This window comes from Tursiops truncatus, chromosome 8 (genome assembly GCF_011762595.2).
Source record: "Tursiops truncatus isolate mTurTru1 chromosome 8, mTurTru1.mat.Y, whole genome shotgun sequence".
NCBI classification, from domain to species: domain Eukaryota; kingdom Metazoa; phylum Chordata; class Mammalia; order Artiodactyla; family Delphinidae; genus Tursiops; species Tursiops truncatus.
This window is the reverse complement of record NC_047041.1, coordinates 68,887,049-68,914,722: the sequence shown is the minus strand read 5'-3', so window position 1 is coordinate 68,914,722 and position 27,674 is coordinate 68,887,049. Positions and strand designations below refer to the sequence as shown.

Below are 27,674 nucleotides of genomic sequence, written 5' to 3'. Positions count from 1 at the left end.
TTCTGGAAATTCGGTGTTCTGTGCCCCTAGCTCCACCCCCTGGCAGTTGTGTTTGTTCAGTTATCCTCCGTGGCCACACCTGAAATGTGCTTTAGGGACTCTGCCCTCCCTCCTGACTAAGCAGTATAGAGAACAACTTTATGATGTGATATTCCTCTATTAATTTGATCTCTACTTTACATTTCCCATTACACTAGATTCAATAGTTAGGAAACTTCGTTTGTTAAGATTCCTAGTCCCTTTAGTGCAATGGTACCCTATGGCAAGTGAAACTGTACAAATAGTGTAATGATACATGCAGAATAAACAAAACTGTTTAAGATTGAAGCAAAGCCAAGGTCCAACCATTTCCCTGGGATTTGGGGAAATCTTGTAATCTGCAGTTTGTACTAAACCCCGTCATATTTAGCACATTGCTTCTCAGTGAATGGGCCTTGATACTATATTTCAACCAAATGATGAAGCAAGGAGTAAAATCTATAAAGAAAAGCTACGGTTCTTCTAATTGTTAATGCCTTGCAATTATGCCCCTTTCTGGAATAATAAAATGTTCCTTGGCAGAGGTCAGGATCTCTGCCACTGACTTATTTAACAGATCTTCTTAACATCTGTCCTGCAGACTGTGCACTTTATTAGTAGACAAGAGACCCAACAGACTTAGCCTGCTGTGTCCCTTTTTCACATTCACACAGCTGTGGATTAACTCAGACTTTCCAGAAGAGGACCAACCAGAAGGGATAGTAATGTTATTGGCTGATTCTAAAAAGATGGGAAAAAAGAGCAGAAACAAATGTTGCCCTAGTACAATTCAGTGTTTTTAGGGTGACAATTACCAGTCTGTTGTAAAAAGGAATAAAAGCAGCTATTTCACTAAGAAAGGAAAGTCTATTCATATCTGTGTGGGAACCTAATCAGGCTCTTGTTTCCAATGACGATGACTCCACAGTCGCACCAGGTCTGCGACAAGAATGCTCCTTTTGTATGCCGATAATGTGGAAACGATAAAATTTCCTTTAAGAGACATATGTGTTTACATCATGAGATGTGTTATTTGACAAAATGCTTTGTTCTCCTCGTATTTTCCATGCAGAGTTTCATGCTGGGTTGTTTGGCTGGAAATCTTTGATTAACTAGAATTAGTTGCTGAAATAAAATAGACACTTTTGTTTTATGAGTCCTCTTGCTGAGCTGTAAATTATAGTAAAACATATAAGAAGTGACAGAAAGAAGTGCTGATTTGAACCTCTGACCCACGACAGGCACAAAAACATAAGATTATTCCTTCAAAGAGCTGCAGAGAGACATAAATATTCCATGGTCCGCTTGGAATTATGCCCTCTTAACAAACTAAAGTTGTGATTTTACATCGTGTAGCGAGCGTTTTCTAGAGGTGTTACGGTAGGCTTAGAGGAGAGATTGAGATTTCGAAAATCCCCCCCTAAGTTAGAACTTTGAATGCTTAAGGGGTTTTCTCTGTCCAACAATGGACAATGAAAACAAGAACAAAGCAAAGTTCCTGTTCCCTAAATGAATAGCCAAGGGTGGTTTCCCTTTTTCCAGAGAAGTGGTACATTTTATAAACCTTAAGCCTTTCTCAAAGCTACATTTGGCCCTTAGTGTGAACATTTTAGTTCTATGGGGCAGTCTTTGGGTACTAGCCCAAAGGAATGGGCTGGGAGGGGAGATACTACTAAAAGCAGAACAGAAATTCTAATAGCCTAAACATTCCCTGTGTTGCAGGGATTGGTGTCCATTCTGCTCAGGCCTTTTGTAGTTGTTCTTGTTAAATAATTTTACAGGATTATTTTTAAACTTTTAGCTAACATAAGATCTCTTTTTTGGGCTTCACTTTAAGTAAAACCTACCTTACTCTCCTCAGTCAAAACTCTATTTGTTATGGATGTGTTAACTAACCTTATTGTGGTAATCATTTCACAATAGATACATATATTAAATTGTCACGTGTCCACGTTAAAGTTACACAACTTTATTTACTAATTATAGCTCAACAAATCTGGGAGAAAAAAAAAACTAATTGTTCCCAGTGATGGTGTTTCAGTAGTAATTTGTAAATGTATCATATTGTGTCTTTCTTCCTCTCTCCTTCCTATTCTTGCTTTGAGCACCTGAAAGACAGCCTATCTTCTTCATCTTTGTATTCCTAATACATTTTTGCTAAATTGAATAAAAATGCCAAGTATTTTCTGAATAAGATCTTTGGAGTGACATCTGTTAAAGAGAATATACCGATAAGGATTTAAGAACCTACAGGTTTTGAGTCTTTATGGTGAGCCCCTGTTATAAGTATTTTATGTGCATTAACTTATTTATTTATTCCATACAACAAATCTTTTGGAGTAGGTGCTCTTATTTTCCCATTTCAAAGATGTGGAAATTTAAGGCACTGAGAGATTAAAAAACTTGCCCGAGATCACATAATTAGTAGGTTGTGACTGAAGAGTGTGCACACTTAGTCACCGTGTTGTCCTCCCTCTCCTAAACTAAGCATATAAACCTTAGTTTTCTAAGTTTCTTCTTCAGTCCTTTATATTAACCATTACCCACTTCATCTGCTAGAATGATTCTCCAAGGTGGATTATTGAGATAGGTGTCAGTATCATATCTAGTGACATTAAAGCTCATTATATGTTTATTACAAACTATTTGAATGATTTTTACTATGGCTGCTGTGTATAAGGTATCATTCATTTCTGCTAATTAGAGAGTTAGCCATAGGTATTACTGTAGGATACAGATGGCATATTTAAATACTGCAAAATACACTGAAGTTCTCCAAGTGGCAATACTAATAATTTGCAGGCTGAAAATGATAGTTCGTGGAGGTGACTATGAAACAATGTAAAACATTTATTTGAATTTTAAAATACAGAAGAAAATATAAGAGTAAGGGACGAATAGGATAGTTTGCATTATTTCTTACCGAGTTTACTGGATCACTTAAAAGTGAATTCAAAATACATCCTTGGGGCTTCCCTGGTGATGCAGTTGTTGGGAGTCCGCCTGCCGATTCAGGTGACGCGGGTTCGTGCCCGATCTGGGAGGATCCCACGTGCCGCGGAGCGGCTGGGCCCGTGGGCCATGGCCGCTGAGCCTGCGCGTCGGGAGCCTGTGCTCCGCGGCGGGAGAGGCCACAGCAGAGAGGCCCGCGTGCCGCAAAAAAAACCAAAATAAAATAAAAAACAAAATACATCCTTATCTCTCAATATTTATTACAAATGCACATTTCATGTTATTTTTTTTTTTAAGATTTTTTAATTTATTTTATTTATTATTCTTGACTGCGTCAGGACTTAGTTGCGGCACATGGGCACTTCGTTTTGGTGCACGGGCTTCTCTTTAGTTGTGGTGTGTGGGTTTTCTCTTCCCTAGTTGTGGCACGCAGGCTCCAGGGCATGTGGGCTCTGTAGTTTGCGGCCCGCAGGCTTTCTAGCTGAGGCGTGAAAGTTCAGTAGTCATGGCACGTGGGCTTAGCTTCCCAGCGGCATGTGGGATCTCAGTTCCCTGACCAGGGATCGAAGATGCGTCCCCTGCGTTGTAAGGCTGATTCTTTACCACTGGACCACCAGGGAAGTCCCTCGTGTTATTATTAAATATGAGATTTAAAAAATAAATCTGTACATTTCATTGTAGGTATAAAATTTTGTTCATTAGCATAATTCTAGTGTTCAACCTTCCAAAGTCTCCTGAGAAATTATAAGCCAGTTTAAAACAGTTTACAGTTTAAAAACAGTAAAAACATTTTCATATAATAAACACATTTATTTCCAACCAGCAAAATTTGTTCTGTCCATTCATTAAAGGGAAAAATTAGCATTTAGAAAATATTACACTTTCATGCATTTTTTTCCCAAATATATATTTATAACAATTTTAAAACTTTTTTCATTGCATACTTACCCATATTTGTCTTCATTCCGTGTTGTTTCTGGAGGCTTCCTTATGGATGGAAATCGAAAAGCATAGAAGCTGGGCAGTTGTAGAATATTTTCCAAGCAATAGCATCTGGTTTCTTGGCAATCATCATGGGCCAAGGCAAGGCAGCCCTGGCATATCTCCAGATTTTCCTGTGGGTATTGCTGAGGGATTTCCAGGTCTGTCATGTTGTTGTAACGGTGTTTCCTAGAAACCCAGAAACTCAGAATGGAATCCAAAGTCTGTCTGATAGTACACAAAGTCTGCATGATCTGGCCCCCTTGCTATCTTTTTGACACCTGACCTATTACCCTTTGCCCAGCTCACTCAGCTGTAGCCACACTGGCCTCCTTGCTGTTTCTCAAACATTCTAAGCACAAGCACACCCTTGGCCTTAGGACTTTTCACCTATCCTTTGCTTCTGTCTGCGATGCTATCCCCAGATAATGACCTGGTTTGCTCCCTCAGTTCTTTTGGGTCTGTATTCAAATGTCCTCTTCTTTTAGTTTTTCTGACCTCCTCTATATTTCTTGCATAGTACCTGGCCAGTAGTAGCCACTCAATAAATAGTTTTTGAATGAGCTTGAACTGAAATTCACCTTTCAGTTACAAAGAAACAATGCTTTTAAGTATTGGGAACCTAACATATATTCATTTACTGAAAGTATTTTATTAAACTCAGCACATGCACTCAAATATATATACCCACTGAAAAATTCCTTGTGACTTAGTTTATGGGAAATAATGCTTGGATTTCACATCCAACTTCTGGACTCATTGATGAGTATTTATATCCTATCGGTACAGTCAAGATGCATTTGTTTAAGACTTCTCTGATGAGCTGTGGCTTTGCGACTAGAGAGTTAAAGGAGCATTACAAATGCAAGCTGTACCACTTGGAGCACATTCAGAGAGCTGGATCTCTTCAGCATTGCCTGCCCAGCTCTTGGAAACAGAGGAAAACAGTAAGATTCATTCCCGTAATGCCTATTTCCAACTGCCCTCATTATCACCTCTTCGAATATCTCGCTTCAAGAACCAAATTACCAGTTGTTTCAATGACTGCACTTTTATTTCTGTAAATAAAGCATTATGTATTTACATATTTTTTTAGCACCCTGAAAGAAAAGATACTTGGAAGAAGCAGCGAGAGACTGAGTTCTCTTGCTAAAACTATTGGGGGTGGATTTGTTTATTTTTAGTTATTTGCACTGGGCAACTATGTTCCATAAGGAAATGCTCTTCTGAGTGCATTCCAATATAATTGGTGCAATCAGAGAATGAATTCCGATTTTTTTTTTTCATGGCAGACGACAGGGTGCTCTGTTATTTGATGGGTTCCCGATTTTTAAAAATATTCTCTTTGTTCAAGGGTAGGACCTTTGACCTGAGCCTCTTTCCTATTCTTTTTTCTGTTTTTCACAGCTTCTCCTCTCCTCCACACCCAACGTGTTCCCCCTATTCCCCGTCCCATTAGCACAATGAGTTATGTCAGAGGAGCAAGCTACTCAGTGCTTGGGAAAATAGGCAAGATGATCTCTAGCCAGGAAAACTCTTTTTTGAATTCATTTTTCTTTACTTGACATTCTTAAGCCGGCTGCAGGGGATAATGAAATGAATTAAACAGGTCTTGGCTCTCCAGTGGCTTACAGTCAATGCTTGTCCCATTTTTCCCTTGGTTTTTTGTGGGAAGACAAATGGCAGAAGTCTCAAAGGGGGTGAAATAGATCTGCTCTCACCTGAGACAAATTTGTCCCTTTATTTATTTTTGCATAAACTTTCATTTTAAACATCTGTAGAAACCTTAATGTAATTATAATTAACTATGGTTAATTATTATTATTACTATGGTTACATTTTAAAATGTGTACATTTTCAGACAAATATTAAAATAAAATTCTACAACATAAATCATTCTTGGGTGCCCAGTGATGACTTTTTAAGTACATGTAGGATGAATTTCTCTTTAAATCTTAGGGGAATGGTGGAAAAACATCCCTTTTGTGTAGTCCAAACTAAAAGCTCTGATAGAAAGTACAAACTCTATTTGCAGTTAGTTCCCCAAGAGAACAGAACACAAAGAGAAATGAGTCCTTGTGAACACCAAATGGGGAAAATAGGGAACCTTGGGTTCTAGATTTCTTTCTACCCACTGCTCACAAGTTGATGTGCTTATGCAAATCACTTCCTTTTCTAGGCTTTAGTTTTCTTCATCTGTAAAGCAAAAGAATTGGATTAGATCATGTATACAATTCTTCCTTCTGCTAACATTGTGTTATCTGGTGTTTCTTTGCAAGAAAATCAATGCATTACATGGTGAATTCACATGCTTATTGGTCCAAAAAGACAGAAATGAAGAGAACTGACCTCCGCCTCTGGGGTTCTTTTTGGAGAGGGTGTGAGGAAAAGTATACTAAGAAAATGGTGTGGGCAGAAATTATAGTAATTTTAAGAAGACAAAGACAAGGTAAATGAAGGGGTTTTAATGGTCCATGTTAACAGAGCATCTATTAATTATCAGGCATTAAGTTAGGTGCTAGGGACATAAAAGCAAATAAGACTCAGTTCTTCCCTTAAGGAACTCATAATTTGGTGAAAGTACACAGAGATAGAGAATGAGATATAGTGGGAACACAAAGGAGGCAGTGGTCAGGTAAGTCTTTAAGGAGAAGGTGATTTTTGAGTTGAGACTCAAAAGATGAGTAGAATTATGATAAACAAGAGGGGTTAATAGGAAAGGAAAATATGGCAATAGAAAAATATGCAGCAGGGGCAAGGAGATTAACTTGGAAATTAACCCAATATGTGACAAGTGGGAGTAGTAGTTCTTCCCCTATTCCTCCTCTCACCTCCTATCCTCACAGCCAATTTTCTTTGGTATCAAATATTAGGGATATAGCTAAACAAGTAGCTTCTATGCTGAAAACAAGGACTTCAGTTCTTTCCTTCCATAAAACCACAGCTATATTTCCTGGATCATTTTGTTGACATTGGAGGTTTATGAGAAGTAAAAGTATTTGTGATCGCCTTCAAATTATTTTTAAGCTCTCTCCCCCACCCCTCTTTCAGTCTGTAGTGACTTGTTACTGACCCAGTTTCTTCCCTGTGCTGAACAAGCACTAAATCAAGCTGCTTAATTACCCCTGTCTCCGTTTCACCTTCTCACAGCCTCACAGCTGAACTTATCCAGCTTTATAGCATGCCTTGCTTGGTAGGCAGAGGAATGGTCATCAGTATTGTTTTGAGAGGGTAACAAAATCCAGGATATCCCTGGAGAACTGAGCCAGGCTTGGGGCCTAGTGTTAGGCAGCATCAATCAAGTAAATAATGACATTTTCTTAAGGTTGCCCCCTTACCCACCCTGCTTGTTTCTCCAACATTTCCTTACTGTGCCCCTGAGGTAGTGTCAGGGAAACACAGCAACAGCATCTGAGTTAACCTGGGCTAGAGGCCTGGGGTTCTCAGATATTACTTGGAACCATAGCAAATCAGGTAAATATAAAGGTGAGAGTTGAAATCTTCAAGTTAGTGCCTATTGAATCTGTTTTTATAGAATAGCATTTTTCTCTTTTCTTCCTTTCTTCATTATCTACCAATAGGCAAGTTGTATTTGAGGGAGAATTTTGTTTTCTTTCTCTCTGGGTCAGATTCCAACAGGCCACTTTAAAATGCCCTTTCTAATTGAAATGACAAAACACAGGAGAATTTACTCCAAAGAGAATACAGCAAGTGAAGTTGTGCCTGCTTTTTTACTTTGGTTTCCATATACTAGAGCACACTGGTGCCAATTTAAAGCCCCTGTCAATTTCTCTTTCTATCAAGTTCTCCTATTTCTACCCATAGTCTGCATTGTTCTCTTTACTTTATCAGTCTGATAAACATGTCACTAGGGTATTTCAGGCGTCTTCTATTATGGCTCAAAGATTGGTTGGAGCAGGGAGTTTAGCTAAAAATTGTGCCCCTTGCTCCTTCAAGGTGGCTGGTAGTACCCTTAACTCTTCTTTCTCCATTTGAGGATTGTGAAATGCCATTTTAGAAAAAGTAGCTGTGAGACATCTGGAAGATGTCAAAAGAGCTCAGAAGAGCAGCAATATCAGAATCTCTCTTCTTGGACAGTGATTCTTGTCTGGTGGTTAGGAATAGGAAATGCGTTTCATTGTGATTCATTGTATAGCTTATTTTAACATATAAAAGCAGAAAGCACATGGGCTTTAAAGTGAGACTGACTCTAAAATAGATAATAATTCCTATCATATATAGCTATTTTGAAGATGAAATAAAATAATAAAGTAAAATACCTAGCACAGTACCTGACTGAGCTGGTGCTCAATATATGTTTGTTGAATTAACACACGAATGAATGGGGGTGATGACTGGATGAGTGATTATGTGAAAATCGTGATTATGAGAATAAAAGACCTTTCACCTTTTTTTTATGGTGCTCTCCTTTGGAGATCTTATGTGATTTTATCACAGAAAGCAGGTATAAAAGAATATATATGTATTTCACATTATGGGAAATATTAGATGCACTGTGACACCATCCATTATAATTTGACGTAAATTTGACTCCTTGGGGGGGAAAGCATGCCTTTCTTCCCAAATACAATAATGTTGTAAAATGACCCTGACACAAAACATTTCTTAGGTCTTGGCCATAGGCCAGCATGTGTACTCAAAGACACTCAAGAATTTTACCACAAGGCTGAGTTTGGTTGGTAGGACCTACTGTTTTGTGCTGAATCTAAGCAGACTTAGTTATTAAAGTGTCACTAGGATCCAAGGCTAGTCTCAGGACACAGAACTCCAGAAACACTACTAGAGGTAATATGTATTTGTGGGTTTGTGAGATCTTCATAGGACTTTCTTAATCCTGTGCTTAAAAGATTGGTCAGTGAGGGGCTTCCCTGGTGGCGCAGTGGTTGAGAGTCCACCTGCCGATGCAGGGGACACGGGTTCGTGCCCCGGTCCGGGAGGATCCCACATGCTGCGGAGCGGCTGGGCCCGTGAGCCATGGCCGCTGAGCCTGTGCGTCCGGAGCCTGTGCTCCGCAACGGAAAAAAAAAGATTGGTCAATGAGTTAGTGATAAAGCATAGAAGAGAGTCTTTGTGTCTTGGTTCTAGTTCATTGCTCTTTCTAGGTACTTCTCTTTTGGGGATAAAGTCTGAAATTATTAATGTGGCCTGATAAGACCCTACCCCTCTTTCGCCTCTTCTCATGCCGCTCTATGCTCACTCAGCAGTCGCACCATGTTGGCCTTTTCTAAGTTCATCGAAAAACGTTACCTTCTTTCCTGCCTCAGAGCCATAATAACTGATGTGTCTTCTTTTGGGAATGTTCTTTATCAACCTTTCCACATGGATAGTTGTTGAAGCATTACTTCCTTAGAGAAGCTATTCTGATCCTTGTAGTCCTTCAGGCTACATTAAATACCTTTGTTAGACAGCCACCTGACGTTCTATATTTTTCTTTCTCAGCACTTATTCCAACTGTAATTCATAGTTACTACCTAAGCCTTTATTTAATACCTCCATTAAGGCAGGGACTATTTCTGAGCTGCTTGTTGTTGCACCTCCATTGTTTAGCACAGTGTTTAGTTAGTAGTACACATTTAATAAAGATTTGCCATTGAAAATTTCATCTGTACTGGAAATGTGCTTGAAAAGTACCAAGGCTGGTTCATATATCCATTTCTACTTTAAATGATAATGCTGGAATGAGAGCTAGAGAATTCTTATTCTAGCTCCAGTACTAACTATACGATCTTGGGCGTGCTACTTCTGTTCTCTAGACCTCAGCTTATCAGTGTAATGAAGAGGTCAGACTAGACTAAATGATCTGTTAAGCCCCTTTCAATTCCAGGTACTAAGTATGTTATTGTTCAGCTTACCAAAATTTTAGTGCTGGCTACTTTATTAAAACTGAACTAATAATAAAGGTAGGGTTTATTTAGCCATAAAATAGTACAAGCATTTCTTAAAGTGCTCCTATAAAATATGAGTGATTTTATAATTTTGAAAAATATTTAACAAGGCTCATTTTTACATGTATGCTCTGCATGTCTTTATATATTTTGGATAAAGAGACAATTCAATATCCCAAACAACCACTGAACATTTTTCAAAATTGAAATGGAAGAACCTATACTTACAAAAACAGTCTTCACCAAAGTATAAACGTTTAAAGGACTTTGGCTAAGCCTGTTATAAGCTTTACTGCATTGTTGATTTTTTAAACCTCAATATTGTTTGGAAATTAATATTATTATCATCATTATGACTATGAACTGTGTTCTGAGAATCTTACATGGAATGACTTTTGTAAATGCTTATGTAATAGTTAATCAGAGTTTAACCTTTTTCCTTCCTAAACCATTAGTTTGCAAAGGAGTTTTCTAACTTATAAAGCTATTTATTTGAATAACTAGTATTTTATATTCTTTCAGAAAAGGATGCAGTAACATTTAGGGAAACTTTAAATTTATAAGTAACTAGGCTGAGAAGAAAAATTAATACTACAATTTGTGTTAGAAAAGTGTAAGATGGGTTAGTGAAGCTAGCAGTTATTGAGGAGCTATCTAGTCAACATTCTAAAAATGACTTCAAAAGAATAATTTCTTGTAAAACAGTATAATTTAATTTGCACTGAATTTATTTTCCCTTTATTTCTTAAAACTCAACACCATGAAATTATTCATTACATTTACAATAAATATAATCGTATACCACTGCTGTTGCCTCATTTATAGAGAGAATATCTCTCCTCCCTAACATCCAGGGATTTTATATTTAGCACATTAACTCAGAAAATATTGATTGGTTATCTCTTATTTGCAAGTCACTATTGTTGATGCTAGGCATTCAAAAATAATTAGGTTGGGCTTCCCTGGTGGCGCAGTGGTTGAGAGTCCACCTGCCGATGCAGGGGACACAGGTTCGCGCCCCGGTCCGGGAAGATCCCACATGCCGCGGAGTGGCTGGGCCCGTGAGCCATGGCCGCTGAGCCTGTGCACCCGGAGCCTGTGCTCCGCAACGGGAGAGGCCACAACAGTGAAGGGCCCGCGTACCACAAAAAAAAAATAATAATAACAATTAGGCTGATCATGACTTCAGTAAGCTTACAGTCTATCAAGCATGATAAGACATGTGCATAATTAAACACAAAGTTAAAAAAAGGGATAAGCATTGCAGGAAAGGTGCAAATCAACTGTTAAGGATCTTTATCTTCCATCTCCCCCAGAGCTATATGCTTGTTCCAGGACTTTGAATCCTCCTCAGCTCCTAATACAGAGCCTGGCATATGGAACATATTCAATTAATGTTCGCTTAGAAGAAGAGCTATTTGTGAAATTGTTCTATAAACCTATGCCTATTCAATGAACGGCATTCTTTTCTCCAAGTCAGATCTAAAGTCTTCAATCTGAAAAGCTCTATACTTCTATCTAAACTAATAAATTTTGTTAGGCAGAATGTGAAAATTTTTATTTTCATGAGCACTTTCTATCTCTGCATTGGACTCTAATTTCTGATTTCTATTTCAAGGCTCATTCTACTAAATCTTATCGATATTCTACTGTCCAGTTTACCCAGGTCTGTGAGTTTTACAGACTGTGGCTATACTTCTTCCTGCCTCTAACATATCAGTAACCAGAAGGCACAAGGAATTCCAAGGAATCAACAGTTCTAAGGCAGCTTGCCTCTCTTAGGTACAAGCTTTTAGAACGGGATGTAAAATAGATGATTGTCGAAACTTCAGAGGGAGCAATGAATGCTACTCTGTTTCTCCAAGGCAACTATATTGTTCAATTATTTTGAAGGATTTCTGAATTTAGTCAGCCTTTTAAAAAATAGATTTGTGTCCAAAGATTTGTTTTTCTGCTTTTCTTCACTAATTGAAGTTCCTTGAAGGACTCAAGATTGAGTCAAATTGACTTTCTTCTGATCTTGTGAATCATGAGGTAAAATGAAGGCATAAATGATGTCTAAGGACTCTTGTCTCTTGAAGATTTCCTGACTCTTTAATATTCAATAGTAAGGCATATTGGTCATGATACCAGCCACCATATAGCCAGTACTTTTCCCCTCCGTTCAGTGTAGGACTTTTCTTCACTGGCCCAGCATCTACCCCCCACCCCCGCGCCCCACTCCCTTTGAAGACACCTGGATGGATTTTAAAGGAAAAAGATATAAAAGGAAACAAGGAAAAAGGAAACAAGATAGTCCTTTCTTTCCCCCGAAGTTCTAGCAGTTTGACTGACTCTTACTTGTGAATTTTTCTTGCCACTGAGTCATTGCACATACAGAATTATGAAACTTTAATTTCTTTAGAGGCTTGTTACATTAGAAAAATTGGTCCAAAGAAAGCAACAATCATGACATAAGCACATCTGGCTCTTGCAAGTTATTCTTTATTAAGCTTTCATTTAATTACATGTGCTGAAAGGTCTGTAATTTTTTTTATTTGTCCATCTGAATGTTAGTAATGCTGGAAATTACATACAAACCACCTGTTTTTCCTCCCCTACTAATATGGCAAAGTTTGAGCTATTTTCTCTGTGGTTAATGAACTAGGAAGCTTTCTATTTATTATGATAGAAATATGACTATTAAGGTAGTCATAATCTTGATGGCTTAATTCTTGATGATAAGAAGAAAAGAAGATATTTGAATGGCATTTTCAAGCATGAAATTCTGTTAAAATTGAGGTATCTGAATTCTGGTTAGCCATAGCAGATTAACACATTCATTTATCACCAATTTCACCCCAAAGCTAATAACTCTACAGTTAAGGATTTCACATCCTGTGCTAGGAAAAAGAAGCTTGATTTTGTTCCCCCACAAATCTGGCTATATTCTCTTTTGGATTATGTTATATGCTGCATAGAAATAAGACCCTGAGGAAGGAGGGACTGGCATTGGGCCTCAGGGATCTTGAGGGCAGCACTCTTATCATCCAGAAGGGTCAGCATCCCCAGAGAAGTTTAGTCAGTATTGGATTAGAATGATGTTCTTCCAGAAATCCCTAGGAAAGTTTAGATTAGTTTCTTAGTTCATGAATATTAAAATTACATGAATGGACATACCGACTTTTAAAGAACTTTTATGAAGATTTTAGGTACTAGGAAGAATATTTGAGACCATTTAGTCAAATTCCTTTTTGTATGATTGAAGACATTGAGTCCTAGAGCAATTCAATCCTTTGTTTAGGGTCATAAACTTATTTCTAGAAGGACCAGGAACAGAATAATGACTCCCATATCATTGCTCTTTCTTTCTGTTATACTGTTTATTCTCTTTCATTTTCCTCTTTTAAAATAGTGAAAGAGAAATTGCAAGGCTGTCAGAGAAACAATTATCTAACAATACGGTAAGTTTTTTTTGAAACTCCATTTCAGCTGCATTTAAAGAGATGATGTTTGTCTTCCCTCTTTTGCAGCAGCTCTATGCCGCTCAGCTGGCCAGCATGCAGGTGTCACCTGGAGCAAAGATGCCATCAACTCCACAGCCACCAAACACAGCAGGGGCAGTCTCACCTACTGGGATAAAAAATGAAAAGAGAGGGACCAGCCCTGTAACTCAAGTTAAGGTATTTACTTTGCAGGATTATGGAAACAGTTTGGAAAATAGCTTCACAAGAAAGGTAGTGAACCAGGCTGTGTTGGGAATAAACGGCAGGAAGCAAAACAGCCTAAAGGAACCCCAAAATGCTCCTCTTTATTGTAAATTTCATGATTGAGCACTGAGAAACAGGTGTTTCCCTTTTGATAACAATAGTGCCATATTGTGAGATCTTCACCTATATCTGCATACTTACTTCTCAAGGATTTTTCCCCTTTGGATTCTGGCGTTTATTTTTTAATGTTCATTGGCATGAATGGCCATGGTTTTATTACCAGTCTTTGTCATAGTCTTGTGACACTTCTCTCTAACTTCCTTAAACAGGTGGGGAGCCACCTTACAGTGCTAGAGGAGGAGGATCTCAAAACTTTAGATTGACAAAATAGAAGCCAGTGCTAGACTTTATATGGTTTGTTGATAAAGCTCTCTCCTTCAAAAATAGTTATAAATGTGGTGGCTCTGAGGAATGAGTGGTGTCATAACGTAATCATGCTTTGATGCCATATATAGTTGTGATAGGATAAACAGGATTGCCCAAGTTATGACTGAAACATTAATAGATCCTTTCCTCACTGATTTTCAGTGTCTTAAAATGGGGTAGCCAGGAGGTGCTTGGTGACAGAGGGGAATTGATGATCCAGTCTAACTTTGTGCTGCAGCTGGTACTTACAGGCTTTTGCGATTGCCTGTGCTTCCTGTATTGAATTAACAAATTCAGACAGCTCAAAGAAACAATTGTTTTGCATCACTGACTTACCTACTTTGCGGGATATGTTAAGCACAGATGTATTATTGTAATGTGCCCAAAGTACTGCACTTGGAGAAATTTTGCAATTATTTTTTAACTCATTACGTGGGAAACATCTAAGGCCAACAAAACAGCATTGAAGGCCACAGAATTACTGAAATTGTTTTATTTTCTAAAACTTGCAGATAGGGACTTTGAGATTTCAGAAAAGCCCTTAAAAAATATGGATCCCAAATACCAAAGATAAAATAGTAAACATAATTAGGATGGATAGTTCTGCCAGTGCCCACCCAAAGGAATTAATTTAATGCCACCCATGCCTTTAGATTCTCCAAAGAAGTAGATGAACATTTATGCTTTGTTGTTAGAAATATTGAGATATGACAATAGGCGGTTTACATTTAATAAGATAGTATTAACTTATGGAAACAGACTATTTATTTTGTGTTCCAAGAGTTTCTTTTTGTGAATAAGAGAACACTAGCACTCAAACCAAGGCACTTTGTTTAATTATAGTTGTTGGAGTATAAGCATATCAAACATCAGTGACTTGAGGTATTGAGTATTAGATATTTTAACATGAAAAAGTCATTTTATAAGTGGGTTGGCCAAATGGAACTGCACCAAACCAAGCCTTTACTGGATGAGTAAAATGTTCCCTGGTTAGATTCAAGTTTCTATTTGCTTTTACCATTCCAGTTTTGTGGGCCAACTGAATTTTATTACTCACTTGACCACATGCAAATTCTTAGGGAGTTCTCTATATAATTTGACTTGACTATACTTTATGTTAATAACAAAGGAGGCATTTATTATACTTATTAGACTGTTTATTGTATGTGTGAGTAAAAATATATAGACCAAGACATAAAGCAAATGTTTTAAATTTTTAAAATAGCTCCTACCTATTATTACAGAAGTTCTGAAAATAATCTTATATTTTGCTAATTGAAAGAATTATGGTCACTAAAATATTTCATGTTTCTCTCTGTAGTCATTCTTTCCCTCTGTACATAACACGACTACGTGACATAGGGCATTGTTAGCTGAAGGTAACAAAAATAAAAATAGATGGTCTTCCTTTCCTTTTTTCCCCCAGAATTTTTATTTGCTATAATTGTCAACATCAGCAGGAAGGATGTTTCTGTTCAAATGTCAGTTCTGTCACTTTTACTAGATGTGTCACCTTGGGCAAGTTACTTCTTTCAGCCTTAGTTTTTGCCTCTGTAAAATGGAAGTTAATATTTTTACGGGTCTTAAATGAGATAATACATCTTCTAGAATATAGTGACTATTCCATAAATGTTAGTATAGCAATGACGTTGATGATAATCTGATGCTAATAAAGAAGATGGTGATGGGTGGTAGTAGTGGTTGTAACTGAACTATCTGGTTGTATACCGAGAGAGATCCTAAAAGAAACCTAGAAGATTTCCATTTAAAACCATTATGGAGGAACAGGGATTTACTTACTCTCCAAACTTAAACAAGTAAAACTCAAGACACAATATATAAAACAGTAGTTTCAGACATTTCCAATAGGAGTACAGGACAGTGACCCCTGATAGAAGAGAAACAAGTGAGGCAAGCAACACAGTTGTTCCATCTTACTGTCTAGAGAGAATTTCCAGGCAATAGTGCGGGGGCGGGCGGGTGGGGCGGGACGTGTAGCCACATGCAGTTTGGAAGGCTTCCCGAGTAGAGAGACAAGCGTTCAGAGTTTAAGGATGCCAAGTAGATGGAACTTGTGAGGTAGAGTACCAGAGGAGGGAGCTGTATAGAGAGAGAGAGCACTGGAAATCTGCAGAAGGTTCCCCTGTATTTAGCTGAGTACTGCATGTGAGGAAACTACCTGAGGCCAGGGAAAAAGACCAGATGTAGCAGACAAAACCATTGCAAGGTTCACAAAGAACTGAGAATGATTTGTGTTCCCACTGGCCAGACTGGAAAGATCACTTGATACATGGGCACCAAGTAGAGTCCCCAGCAGGGTATTACCTCACTAGTGGGGCCAGATTATCCCTAGATTAATGACTGCTCTGGACCTGCCTAACAAAGCTTAAAAGTAAGCTTAGTAAGGCTTTCTGTGTCTCAGAACAAAGTCCACACATACTTAAAGGAATATACAAACTATGAAACCCAGCACTGTAAAATTCACAATGTGGAGCATGTATTCAATAATTACCAGGCTTTCATAGAAGCAAGAAAATATGAACAATGATGAAAAGAATAATCAGTCATTAGAAACAACCCCCAAAATAACACAGATGATAGAATTAGTAGATAAGACAGTAAAAACAGCTCTTATAAGGGACTTCCAACTATAGCCAAGTGAAGAGGTAAGCATATCTGCTCCTGTTCACCCACAAAGTTTCTCTTGGGCCAGGACAGGCTGTGAGGACCAACAACAGGCCTGCCATTGTGGAAAGGGACTGACCTGACTGGGAGTTAATAGGTGCTTCCCATGCTCAGTGGCATTGTTGGTGGAAATGGCAATTACTGAATTATAAGAATAAATAATAAATTAGAATATACAGTCATACCTTTTTTATTTATTTATTTTTTATAAATTTATTTGTTTTTATTTTTGGCTGTGTTGGGTCTTTGTTGCTGCGTGTGGGCTTTCTCTGGCTGTGGAGAGTGGGGCTACTCTTCGTTGCGGTGCGCGGGCTTCTCATTGCGGTGGCTTCTCTTGTTGCAGAGCACAAGCTCTAGGCACATGGGCTTCAGTAGTTGTGGCACGCAGGCTCAGTAGTCATGGCTCGCGGGCTCTAGAGCAGAGGCTCAGTAGTTGTGGTGCACAGGCTTAGTTGCTCCGCGGCATGTGGGATCTTCCCGGACCAGGGCTCGAACCCTTGTCCCCTGCATTGGCAGGCAGATTCTTAACCACTGTGCCACCAGGGAAGTCCCATAACCTTTTTTATTGAGCTTCATTTTATTGTGTTTCACAGCTATTGCACTTTTTACAAATTGAATGTTGGTGGCAACCCTGCATAGTCAGATGATGGTTAGCATATTTTTAGCAATAAAGTATTTTTTAATTAAGGTATATACGTTGTTTTTTTAGGCATAATGCTATTGCACACTTAATAGACTACAGTAGTGTATAAACGTAAGTTTTATGTGGACTGGGAAACCAAAAATTCATGTGACTCGCTTTATTGTGATATTTGATTTACTGCAGTGGTCTGGAACCAAACCCATAATATATGTGAAGTTTGCCTAATATTCAAAACTGAGTAAAACCAGGTGTTATAAACTCCATATATTCAAGGATATAGAGGAAAACATGAACATTATAGGACAAGACATGGAAAACTTATATTGAATGTCTGGAGATGAAAAATACAGTGTTTGAGATGAAAAGTACTCTGGATTAGTACTGTTTTGCAATAGCAACAGATTAGATATTATAGAAGAAAAGACTAGTGAACTTGATGACATAACAATGAAACTGTCCAAAATGAAATACATAGAAAAAAGACTATCGGTGCTGTGGAACATCAAATGGCCTCATATATGCAACTGGAGCCCCAGGAGGAGAAGGAAGGGAAGAAAAATATATTTGAAGAAGTAATGGCTGAAATTTTTCCAAATTTGAGGAAAACTCTGAACCCAGGTACCTTATGAAGCTTGGTAAACCCCAAGTAAAAGAAATGTGGAGAAAACTAACTAAATACCTAGTTTATAAATCACTATTATTTAGATAGGAGTAAAGGAACTAACTAGTCTAATATCCTTTGAGTTCAGAGCAAAGGCAAGTAAATTGTAATTAAGCATATCAGATAATTTTGACATTTGTAATGGATACAACTATGTTTCCTGAGAACCTATCCTATGTCTGGATAGAGATGAAAGTGCATTGCACCATAGATGTGCCAGATTACTTATTTCCTACCAAGACAAACAAACAAAATAAAGCTAGGGTATCCCTACATTATCAAGTGACTTGATAAAAAAATAAAGCTAGGGTATCCCTACATTATCAAGTGACTTATTTTAGCTGATAGTTTAGTAGAAAAAGGGCCTGGGATTTGGAGCCCAATAAACTATAATTCAAATTTTGTCCCTCCACGTATGACTTTGGACAGTCATTTTATCACTCTGACTGCTTCTTCCTTTGTAAATTTAGAATACTACTGCCCAGCCTCATAGAGTTATTGGTAGTTAAATGAGCTAATATTTGTGAAAACGTCTAGCATGGTGTTAGTACATAAAGGTTCCTCTGTGCATGTTATTTTCGTTTTCTCTTTCTAATCCTCCTTCCTGAGTACTGTTTTCTGGCATCCCTTTTTGTTCCCTCTTAAACAGTGACCATTAGTACTGGGAGAGACCTTAGAGATCAGCTAGAATCAGACCCTTTTTTCTATAGATGAAGAAATCGAGCCCAGAGAGGTCACATGTTTGCCGCAGGGGAGAAAGTTCAGTTTCCAAGCTCTACTGTGTGTTTTAAACAATAACATTAAAAGCAAGTTCTCTGTGTCTTCTCAGAAGCAAAACAGGAGTTAACATTTGATGACAATTTATTTTAAACACAATAATGCAGATTTTGAAACTGAACATTTAAATGAATATGCTCATATTACAATTAAATTTCTAGAATGATGGAAGTGTTGTTAAGGGTGTTTTATGGCAGGATAAATGAAACAAAATAAAGGTGAGGAGCTTAGCTTTCAAGCTCCTGCTAAAACCAGAGTTACAAGCCAGGTATTTGAATACTGTGCTCAGTATAGAAAAACAGGCATCTTAAAATAGACATTCTGTAAATATATGTAGCAAAGAATATAAAGAGACATCACTTTAGACATGAAAAATAAATTGTATATAGCATGGTATGTAAAACATAATTATAATGTGTGCTTGCTCTTTGCAAAAATTAATTTTAAACATAAATAGAGACCAGAATATAGACCATGAAGAGTGCCCACACCCAGGAAGCCACATAGAAGCCATGCTGTGGCATGCGGCTCCCTGGGCAAAGGCCCAGAAGAGCAGAGGAAGGCTTTGTGTTTCCATTTTTAAAGTACTTGCTATTGTTTGATTTAAAATATATATTAAAAAATTAGTGGCAGAGCCTATTTATAGTTCCAGGAACTTTTCAGAGAGAAAAACACAGAAGCACTACAGAGCTACTGAAATTTTAAATAATTCTTTGTAAATGCCCTAGGTTAATTTAGATCCCTGAAAACACATTAGGAAATTAAGCTGTAATGTGAGCTAATTCAGATTTTAATTTGGCAAAAAGAATGATCCAACTACACAGTTAATGTAAATAGAAACATAACACAGGGAAATTAATGAGGTTTCCTTCTGATGAATCTTCAAGGAGGTAGATCATTAGCTTCTTTTGTTATTATTACAGGAGAATGTGGCATTGTCTCTGAGGTATAAAATAACTGTGGCTTACTAAGTGATAACATGCTTCATTTAAAAATAAATAATTATTTATGGTAAACTTGTAGGATGAAGCAGCAGCACAGCCGCTGAATCTCTCATCCCGACCCAAGACAGCTGAGCCTGTAAAGTCTCCAACATCTCCCACCCAAAGCCTCTTTCCAGCCAGCAAAACCAGCCCTGTCAATCTGCCTAACAAAAGCAGCATCCCCAGCCCCATTGGAGGAAGCTTGGGAAGAGGATCCTCTTTAGGTAAATGGAAAGGTCAACACCAGGAAGAGACTTATGAATTAGGTAAAAGAAAGCAAAACATGTTTACTGATGACTGATTCTTGTTTCCAAAGTGTTCCTTAGTCCAAGAAAAAAAAAAGTGAAAGTAAATAAAGTAAAAGTAAAATCTTTTCTGCTGAAACATAACCCAGTTATAGTGTCTTGGGTGACTAGAACTTTTAGAAAAGGTTATAATATAAATCCTGCTGGGATGGGTTCTTCAGATGATGATGAGTTAGATCCAACACTCACAGACAGAAATTTCTGTGTTTGGTCAGTGCTTTGCTGCTGAAGCAACTCTAGGCAGATTAAGAGTGAACATGAAGCCTCCAAGGGCCTAAAGGAAGCTGGCCTAAAAGCTGCCTGCCAAAAGTCCAAAATTTATTTGACATTTTATATTTTCTTTGTAAAATGTTTGTGAATTTTACATCTTATCCCATATCAGTTTTGCATTGAAGCAAATATGAATGACACACTTGATTGCCATCATATGAAATAAAGTTAATGTCTAGTAAGATATGTCATAGTGATCCTCTGCCTCCTTACATTCTCTGATGTATTGCCAGGTATCTCTAGGGATATTCATACCCAGGTATGAGAAGTATAGAGAAAAAAATGGGATTTGGCATCAGGCAGACTTGGACTGAGAGAGAGCTTTTACTTACTAGTTATGTGACCCTGTGAAAATTATTTAATATTTTTGAACTCAGTTTCCTAATATCTGGAAGGGAAATATTATTACCTAGCTCATAGGTTGTTATGAGAATTAAAAGAGAAAAAAATATATAAAGTGCCTAACATGGCATCTGGCACCCAGAAGGCATGCAATTTAAAAAGACTGGACAACCGAACAGCAACACATTTACATATGCATGTGGAATGAGACAGTAATTGCGAAAGCACGAAAGCATGTAGTAGCAGACAGCCAAATAAATATGAACATTATTGTTACTATGCTCTATAAGTCTCTTAATTTTCAAATAAAGACACAAAATTTCAAAGGGATTAAGGACTAGAACTAGCATTTCTTCACCATATTACCTTCCTTGTGTTGTTGAATCCTATAGCCTGAATTGCTTCCTGTAATAAATAAAATAATGTGTAAGTGTAGCCATTTACAATTTAAAAAACCATTTTGCCTATCTTATCTCATTTGATTTTACACAATAATCCAATGAGTTAGGTAGTGTATTATTATTACTCTCATTGTATAATAAATTGTGGTCTTACAGTTAAAATGACTTGCCCACAGCCATGTAGGTATTAATTAGCAGAGTCAAAACTAGAATCCAGGTCCTCTGACATATAACTCAGTGCTCTTTTTATAAACTCACAGTTGGAATATATGCTGAGCTATGCTGAATCTAAGTGAATCTTCTGATGATGAGATGTAAATCTTCCTCATTGAAATTGGGGACATTAGGATCCATACAGCAGCCTATTCTCTTTTTGAGTTAGGATGCCTCTTTCAGGGGCCCAGAGGTTTTCACTCCAAGTCAGTGGGATTGCTGTGGGAAAGAGAAATGAATCATTTCCAGCATGTGAATATGATTGCTGAATTGTTGAAAGTCGTGAGATGAGGGGGAAAAAAAGCCAACATGAGGATAAATAATAGGCTTGATCTTGAAATGGCCCTCCTATAATCCACTTCTGAATTTTGTTTGGAAAGCATTTGTCTTCTGTACTGAGCATTGTGAGGGACAAAGACGACTGTTTCACAGGCCCTGCTCTTATGGGAGTTTATACCTCAGCGGAGCGTATTCTTTAGATCGTGAGCTAGAAATGAGCTGAAGTAATAGCACTCTTGTCCAGACAATACTGGATAGAATTTTTTTTTTAATCAGAAAAGCTTCAGAGCAAAAGATATGGGTTTTCTATATCCTAAAAAGTGGCTGTTTAACTTTCTAGAACTTTTCCATAGATAGTGTTGGTGATATTTTCTAAACTCAAGTACATACACACATGCACTGCACACACATAGACGTGTGATGTGAGCTTGATTGTCGTCTGATTTCCTCTGTCCCTTCTGTCTCTGTGAGGTGTGTGCACACACACACAGATACACACACATACACACACACACACATGCATGTGCTGTGAAATGCTCATACCAGGATACATGCAAGCTGATCTCATTAAACTTTATCACAGCAGCTGAAATCTATCAGTCAGCAAGCAATTGCCCTCTTTTTGCCTAAAATTGGAAAGCCTCATCTAAAGTATTAATTTTAACCTACAGTAAAATGCAAGATATGGAGGAAAATTAGTTTAATTTTGTCCTTCTGTGTTGCATGGAATATAATGAAAGTAAATGTTTTCACTTTATTTGAAGCTGTATACTTATGTGAAATCCATTCCCACACATACAGCCTTACTATCACGAAGACAGGGAACTGAGAACAGTGGGTGTTCCAGTTGGGGGTAGGAAATGGGTTGTCATTCTCTTAGTAAATAACTGAGGCAGCATGATGAGTAGAATGCTTCATTAACCAGCCAGTGATTGGGGAACAGAGAGTGCGGTATGTTCCTTCCCACCCCTTCTCTCCTGCAGTGGACGTATGAACACACAGATACAGATATCTGCTGAAGGACACATGTAGCCTCACAGATTTTTTTTGGCTGGGCCAGAAACAACTTTCCTGTATTAGCACACCAGATATAATGGTCAGCCTGCACAGATGTCTCTGCACCCATCCCCACCCCTTTCTTCACCACTACTGCCCCACTAATTGTTAGATATAGCCAGAATATATATATATATATATATATATATATATGAATCTAGGAACCTTCATCTGTGAGGAGTTGTGTTGACAGAACCCAGATAAACTGAAACGCTGGTCCTCCGAGGGCTAAAAAAAACCCCAGCACAGCTCGTTACCCTGGATTTCTGTGCTGTGTTGCAGTTTTCTCAATAGCAAATGTGTCTCTTCCTTCTTCAGAGAATGTGGTATTATACAGGGGAGTGGGTAGTAGCAGTATTTTTTAAGAGTCTAACCTTACAAGCCTCTAATAATGCATCCTGTATATGCAGATATCCTGTCCAGTCTCAACTCCCCTGCCCTGTTTGGGGATCAGGATACGGTGATGAAAGCTATTCAGGAGGCTCGGAAGATGCGCGAACAGATCCAGCGGGAGCAACAGCAGCAACAGCCGCATGGTGTTGATGGGAAACTGTCTACCATGAATAATATGGGGCTGAACAACTGCAGGAATGAAAAGGTAAAACTTGCTTCCCTCCTTCTCTGGCTCTGCTAGACCCATTGACTCATTTTTATCTGGCTCTTTCTAAGCTCCCAAGCATCAAACTGCAGCCAAAGATTTGGGGTCCTAGCTTGAGGGCTTTCTTGCATCACACTTAATCATTAGTGCTGATTAACAAATACACCCTTTCCCACTTAGTGTGGGTCGCCTCCCAGGTACCCAACCAGGCACCCAACCTACCTGTCTATTGGTGTTTATCTGTCCCATTCCAAAAGATTTAGAAATATCTTATAATAAAGGGGATGTATGAAGTTACAAGACTATCAGAATATTAAAAAAGGAAGAAGCATATATGCTCACAGTGAAGGCTAATACATTACCATGACTCATCATTCAATCTATTACTAAGCTTCCTATCTGCCTGGGCAAAATAGAAAACAAAGCAACTTACAAAATGCATTCATTTATTTTTTGATTCAACAAATTATTTATCAAGTGCTTATTCTGTAATAGACACTGTTCTAGGCACCGGAGATACAACAGTGAACAAATCAGACAAAAATCTCTGTTCTTATAGAGCTTACATTCTAATAGGGGAACACAGATGAGGAAAAAATAAACAGTTAAATATATAATGAGTAATGTCAATAACATCAGGAGGTGACTCAATGCCATGAGAAAAATGGAAGCAAGTTAAGGGAATAGGGAGTTACAGGATTGTTCTTTTCAATAGGTTGGTAGGGACTCTGCGGAAGTGTTACGGAGTAGAGAGATCTGAAGGAACCCCTGTGCAGGCCACATGAAGAGCATCCAGGCAGTGGGAACAATAAGCTTAGAAGCTCTTAGAGTGTAGGACCAGCAACAAGGAGGCCAGCGTGGCAAGAGCAGCTAGAGGGAAGGGAGAGCAGTGGAACGTGAAGTAAAGTGATAGCCTGGGGTAGAGTGTGTTAGACCTGTAGGCCTTGGAAAGGCTTTGTGTTTCACCTGAGTCCTATGGGAATTCCTAGACTGGTTTTGTCCAGGGCATTGACATGATCTGATTTACATATAAAAGGATCATTCTGCCTAATGTGCAAGAACAGACTGCAGGAGGTTAAGAATGGAAATAGGCAGACCAGTTGAGAGACTATTGTCATACACTGGGTGAAAAATTCTGATTATTTGATGAATGAATGATCCTTGCCATTCCTTGGCTTGTCTCTGCATCTCTCCAGTTTCTGCCTCCCTCTTCACACGGCCATCTTCCCTCTGTGTATGTCCCCCTGTCTCCAAATCTCCCTCTTCTTATAAGGACGTCAGTCATTGGATTTAGGGTCCATCCTAATCCAGTGTGACCTTATTTTAACTTGATTATATCTGCAAAGACCCCATTTCCTATAGATAAATAGACAGATTATATAAATATATAATATGTTAAATTAATCATTATTTGCCTCCTCCCTCCTCCACCTTGATTGATCTCTTGGCGGGAGGTTCACACCAGGTAAGAGAGAAACTGTCTGGGGGAATGGTGGGTCTTTTGGTGTTGGTTAAGCCATAAACTTTTATATATTGGGGACCTGCTATGCACATGCCAGTCACCGGTTCTGCTCAGTCCCTTAGGTGCCCCACTCCCCGTTAAGTGCTCCATCTTTGGCAGTGGGCTCACAGAGCAGAGCCCCTCTTTAAGAACTGCCTCAGTAGATGGTTACATATACAGTAAGGTTTCAGGACCACAAGAAAAGAAAAGCTTTGCCCCCAAACCTTTTCTACCACTCTGATACTAGAGATAAACACAGTCAATCTTTTGACCTAAGACACTATACTATACTCAGTGAGCACCATGAAATAGTAACATATTTAATCTTAATGTGAATAACTGTAAGATATTTTTGGGGGACCTAGATAGGTAAACACATTTTGGCATAGGGATACTGGGTGGGAAATTGGGTTAAAAGCAAGAGAATGGGTACATGCACCAGAGACCATCTCCTACCTTATAGTTTTGTCAATGGTTAATCCTAAAATTAATATGAGAAGAATGTTAGTGATTTGTTTAACTGAGTCTTTTAAAATGTATGAGTTTTCAAATGACAGTAGTATATGCTTGCTGAAAATTCTAATAATACAGACAGATACATGGTCAAAAGCTAATTACCCTCCTCACCTCATTAACTATCATAATGATTCAGAAGTTTTCTTTGCATATGCAAGAAAGTATTAATGAGTTTAAAACTATATATTCTCACTTGGAATGGTAGGCACCGAGTTGTCACTTACCAGCTGTGTGATATTTGGTACGTTGAATAACTTCTCTGAATCTCAAGTTCTTCATCTGTAATGTGAGGGTAGTAATCTGGGTTACAATGAAATAAGATATATACGAATATACCTAGCAAAGCTCCTGGTACAGAGTAGGCACTTTCTTATGTTTCCCATAACTTGTAGACTAAACTATGGGTGATCTTTGAATATATAGAACAAATGTACTATTTTGTCACAGATATGAGCTCCTCACATAATAATGGAAGGGTCAGCAGAAGGAAACGGAGTTAGATTTTTCAGAAGTTGGCATGTTGACCAACTCACATAGTTAAACTCCTTTCTAACTGAGTTGATGCACAAAACTATGGCAACTTCAGATTTATTAAGTTAGATCACGGTTTCTCAGCCTCAGCATTATTGGCGTTTTTGGCTGGAGAATTCTTTGTCATGGGTGGCTAATCTGGCCTCTACTCATTAGATGCCAGTAGTAGCACCACTCCTTTTGTGACAACCGAAAATGTCTCCAGACATTGCTAAATGTCCCCTATTGGGGGAGGGGGGACAAAATTACCCCTAGTTGAAAAATCACTGGGCTAAATAAATATATTTAGAATTAATACATTTCAGAAACTTTATTCCACAAAAAGCCAAGTTATTTATTTAAATAATCATACTTGTTTTTAAATTATGAAGAATCATTTGCCTTTGATTAATGTTATGAATGAGATATTTCTTTGAAAAACGCATCTAGAAATTTTTGTTTGGAATATTAACATAGAGAATATTTAAAGCAGAATGTGTATATGCCATTTAGCTTGGGGGGAAAATAAGAAATAAATTCCATATTGTTGCAGCAACTGTGCCTTTCAGTGAAGCTCCCCCGTCACATTCAGCAGGCTTAGACTAGCGGCATCCTGATAGGTTTGCACTAAACCTAGGAGTAAATTGACACTGGACATCCCTTGCTTCCTGCAGTGACTCTCTCTCTTTGTCTGACACAGTGACCCTATATGGTTGAATTTATATCATTGGTTGAAGTTCAAGCTTAAGACTCTATTAACTTCAAATACTACAGGTTAATTTTAAGTATTTCTCATTGACTTTTTAAAATTCATATGGAGGAAAGAAGTCTGAGGCTCCAGAATAATAACACCTGAATTTGTGTTGGAAGCCATGAGAGAGAGATGAGAGATTAGGTTAAGGTGGAAAAATAATAATAATGAATCTAAACTTGTCCTAAAACATATCACACTGAATGTAATTGAGCTCCTGAAGATAAGTGGCAAAGTGGCTTGTACAGAATCAGAAAACCCTGGTTTCCTAGTTGAAGGGAGTTGTTGTCTCAGTAGATGACTTTATTGGGGTTGAATTTGGGGCACCAGAAAAGTCCATTATATTCAGGGATGTTGTGCTCACAAGTTCTCCTTTACATGATCTCCCTCCCAAATAATGTCGCTCTTTTGAATGTATATTTGTGGATGTGTAGGCTTTGTTTAGTTTCTAGACCCAGTATGTATCTATCCTTGTTTGCTAGGTTTGTTGCAGCCAGAAGAGTAAATTAAGAACAATGTTAAAGGGCTCCTGTGATAGTCGATTTGGCTCTCTTATAATCAAAATATCCATCTTAATTTTATGAGGTTTCAGAAGACACTACTTTTTCTTCTGAGAATCATATTTTCTTCTGAGATCAAAGAGGGTAAATATATAATGTGCAATAAGATTGGTAAAATGGATTGTGGCAAAGTCAGTTTAACTGTCTTCAGAATTGTCCTCTTTGGAATTACCTCAGTTTCCTTAAATGTAAGGATCCATAAATTAGATTTCTGAATTTATTCTTGTAAACCATAATACGGTTTTAGAGATTTTTTCTCAGTGCTTCTGTCATGACACCTTGTAATTTATAAAGCATATATAGCTCATCACGCTCCTATTTGGACATTTTTTTTACAAATGAGCATGTCACAGATTTGAGTTCCCTGAGAAGCAGACTGTGAGATGGAGATTAACGAGCAGGTTTATTGAGGGGGGTGCTCTTTCTGATTGCCACCTGTAGAAGGGAAAGGATGAAAGCAGAATAGGACTGTGATGCAGTCTTAACCAAAGCCTTAGCCAACCTCATATGAAGCTTTGAGATGGCCATGGCCATGCAGAATTGTCCCAAGTTGGATGGAGGGGGTGAACTTTTATACACTTGTATCAACCAGTCATTGGATGAGGGTTACCCTGGGAAGGGGACATAACCTTAGGTGATGTGACTCTCTTT

The 27,674-nt window shown here is 38.1% G+C and overlaps 1 protein-coding gene across 1 annotated transcript in view; it reads left to right on the top strand.

Moving 5' to 3' along the window:
- The window catches only part of SOX6 (SRY-box transcription factor 6), a 622,270-nt gene that overhangs the window by 515,443 nt on the left and 79,153 nt on the right, over nucleotides 1-27,674 (top strand). Inside the window, exons 12-14 of the mRNA XM_073808646.1 lie at nucleotides 13,370-13,519; nucleotides 19,762-19,987; nucleotides 22,998-23,185. Coding sequence (XP_073664747.1) covers nucleotides 13,370-13,519; nucleotides 19,762-19,987; nucleotides 22,998-23,185 — 564 coding nt within the window. The remainder of the gene's footprint in view (nucleotides 1-13,369; nucleotides 13,520-19,761; nucleotides 19,988-22,997; nucleotides 23,186-27,674) is intronic.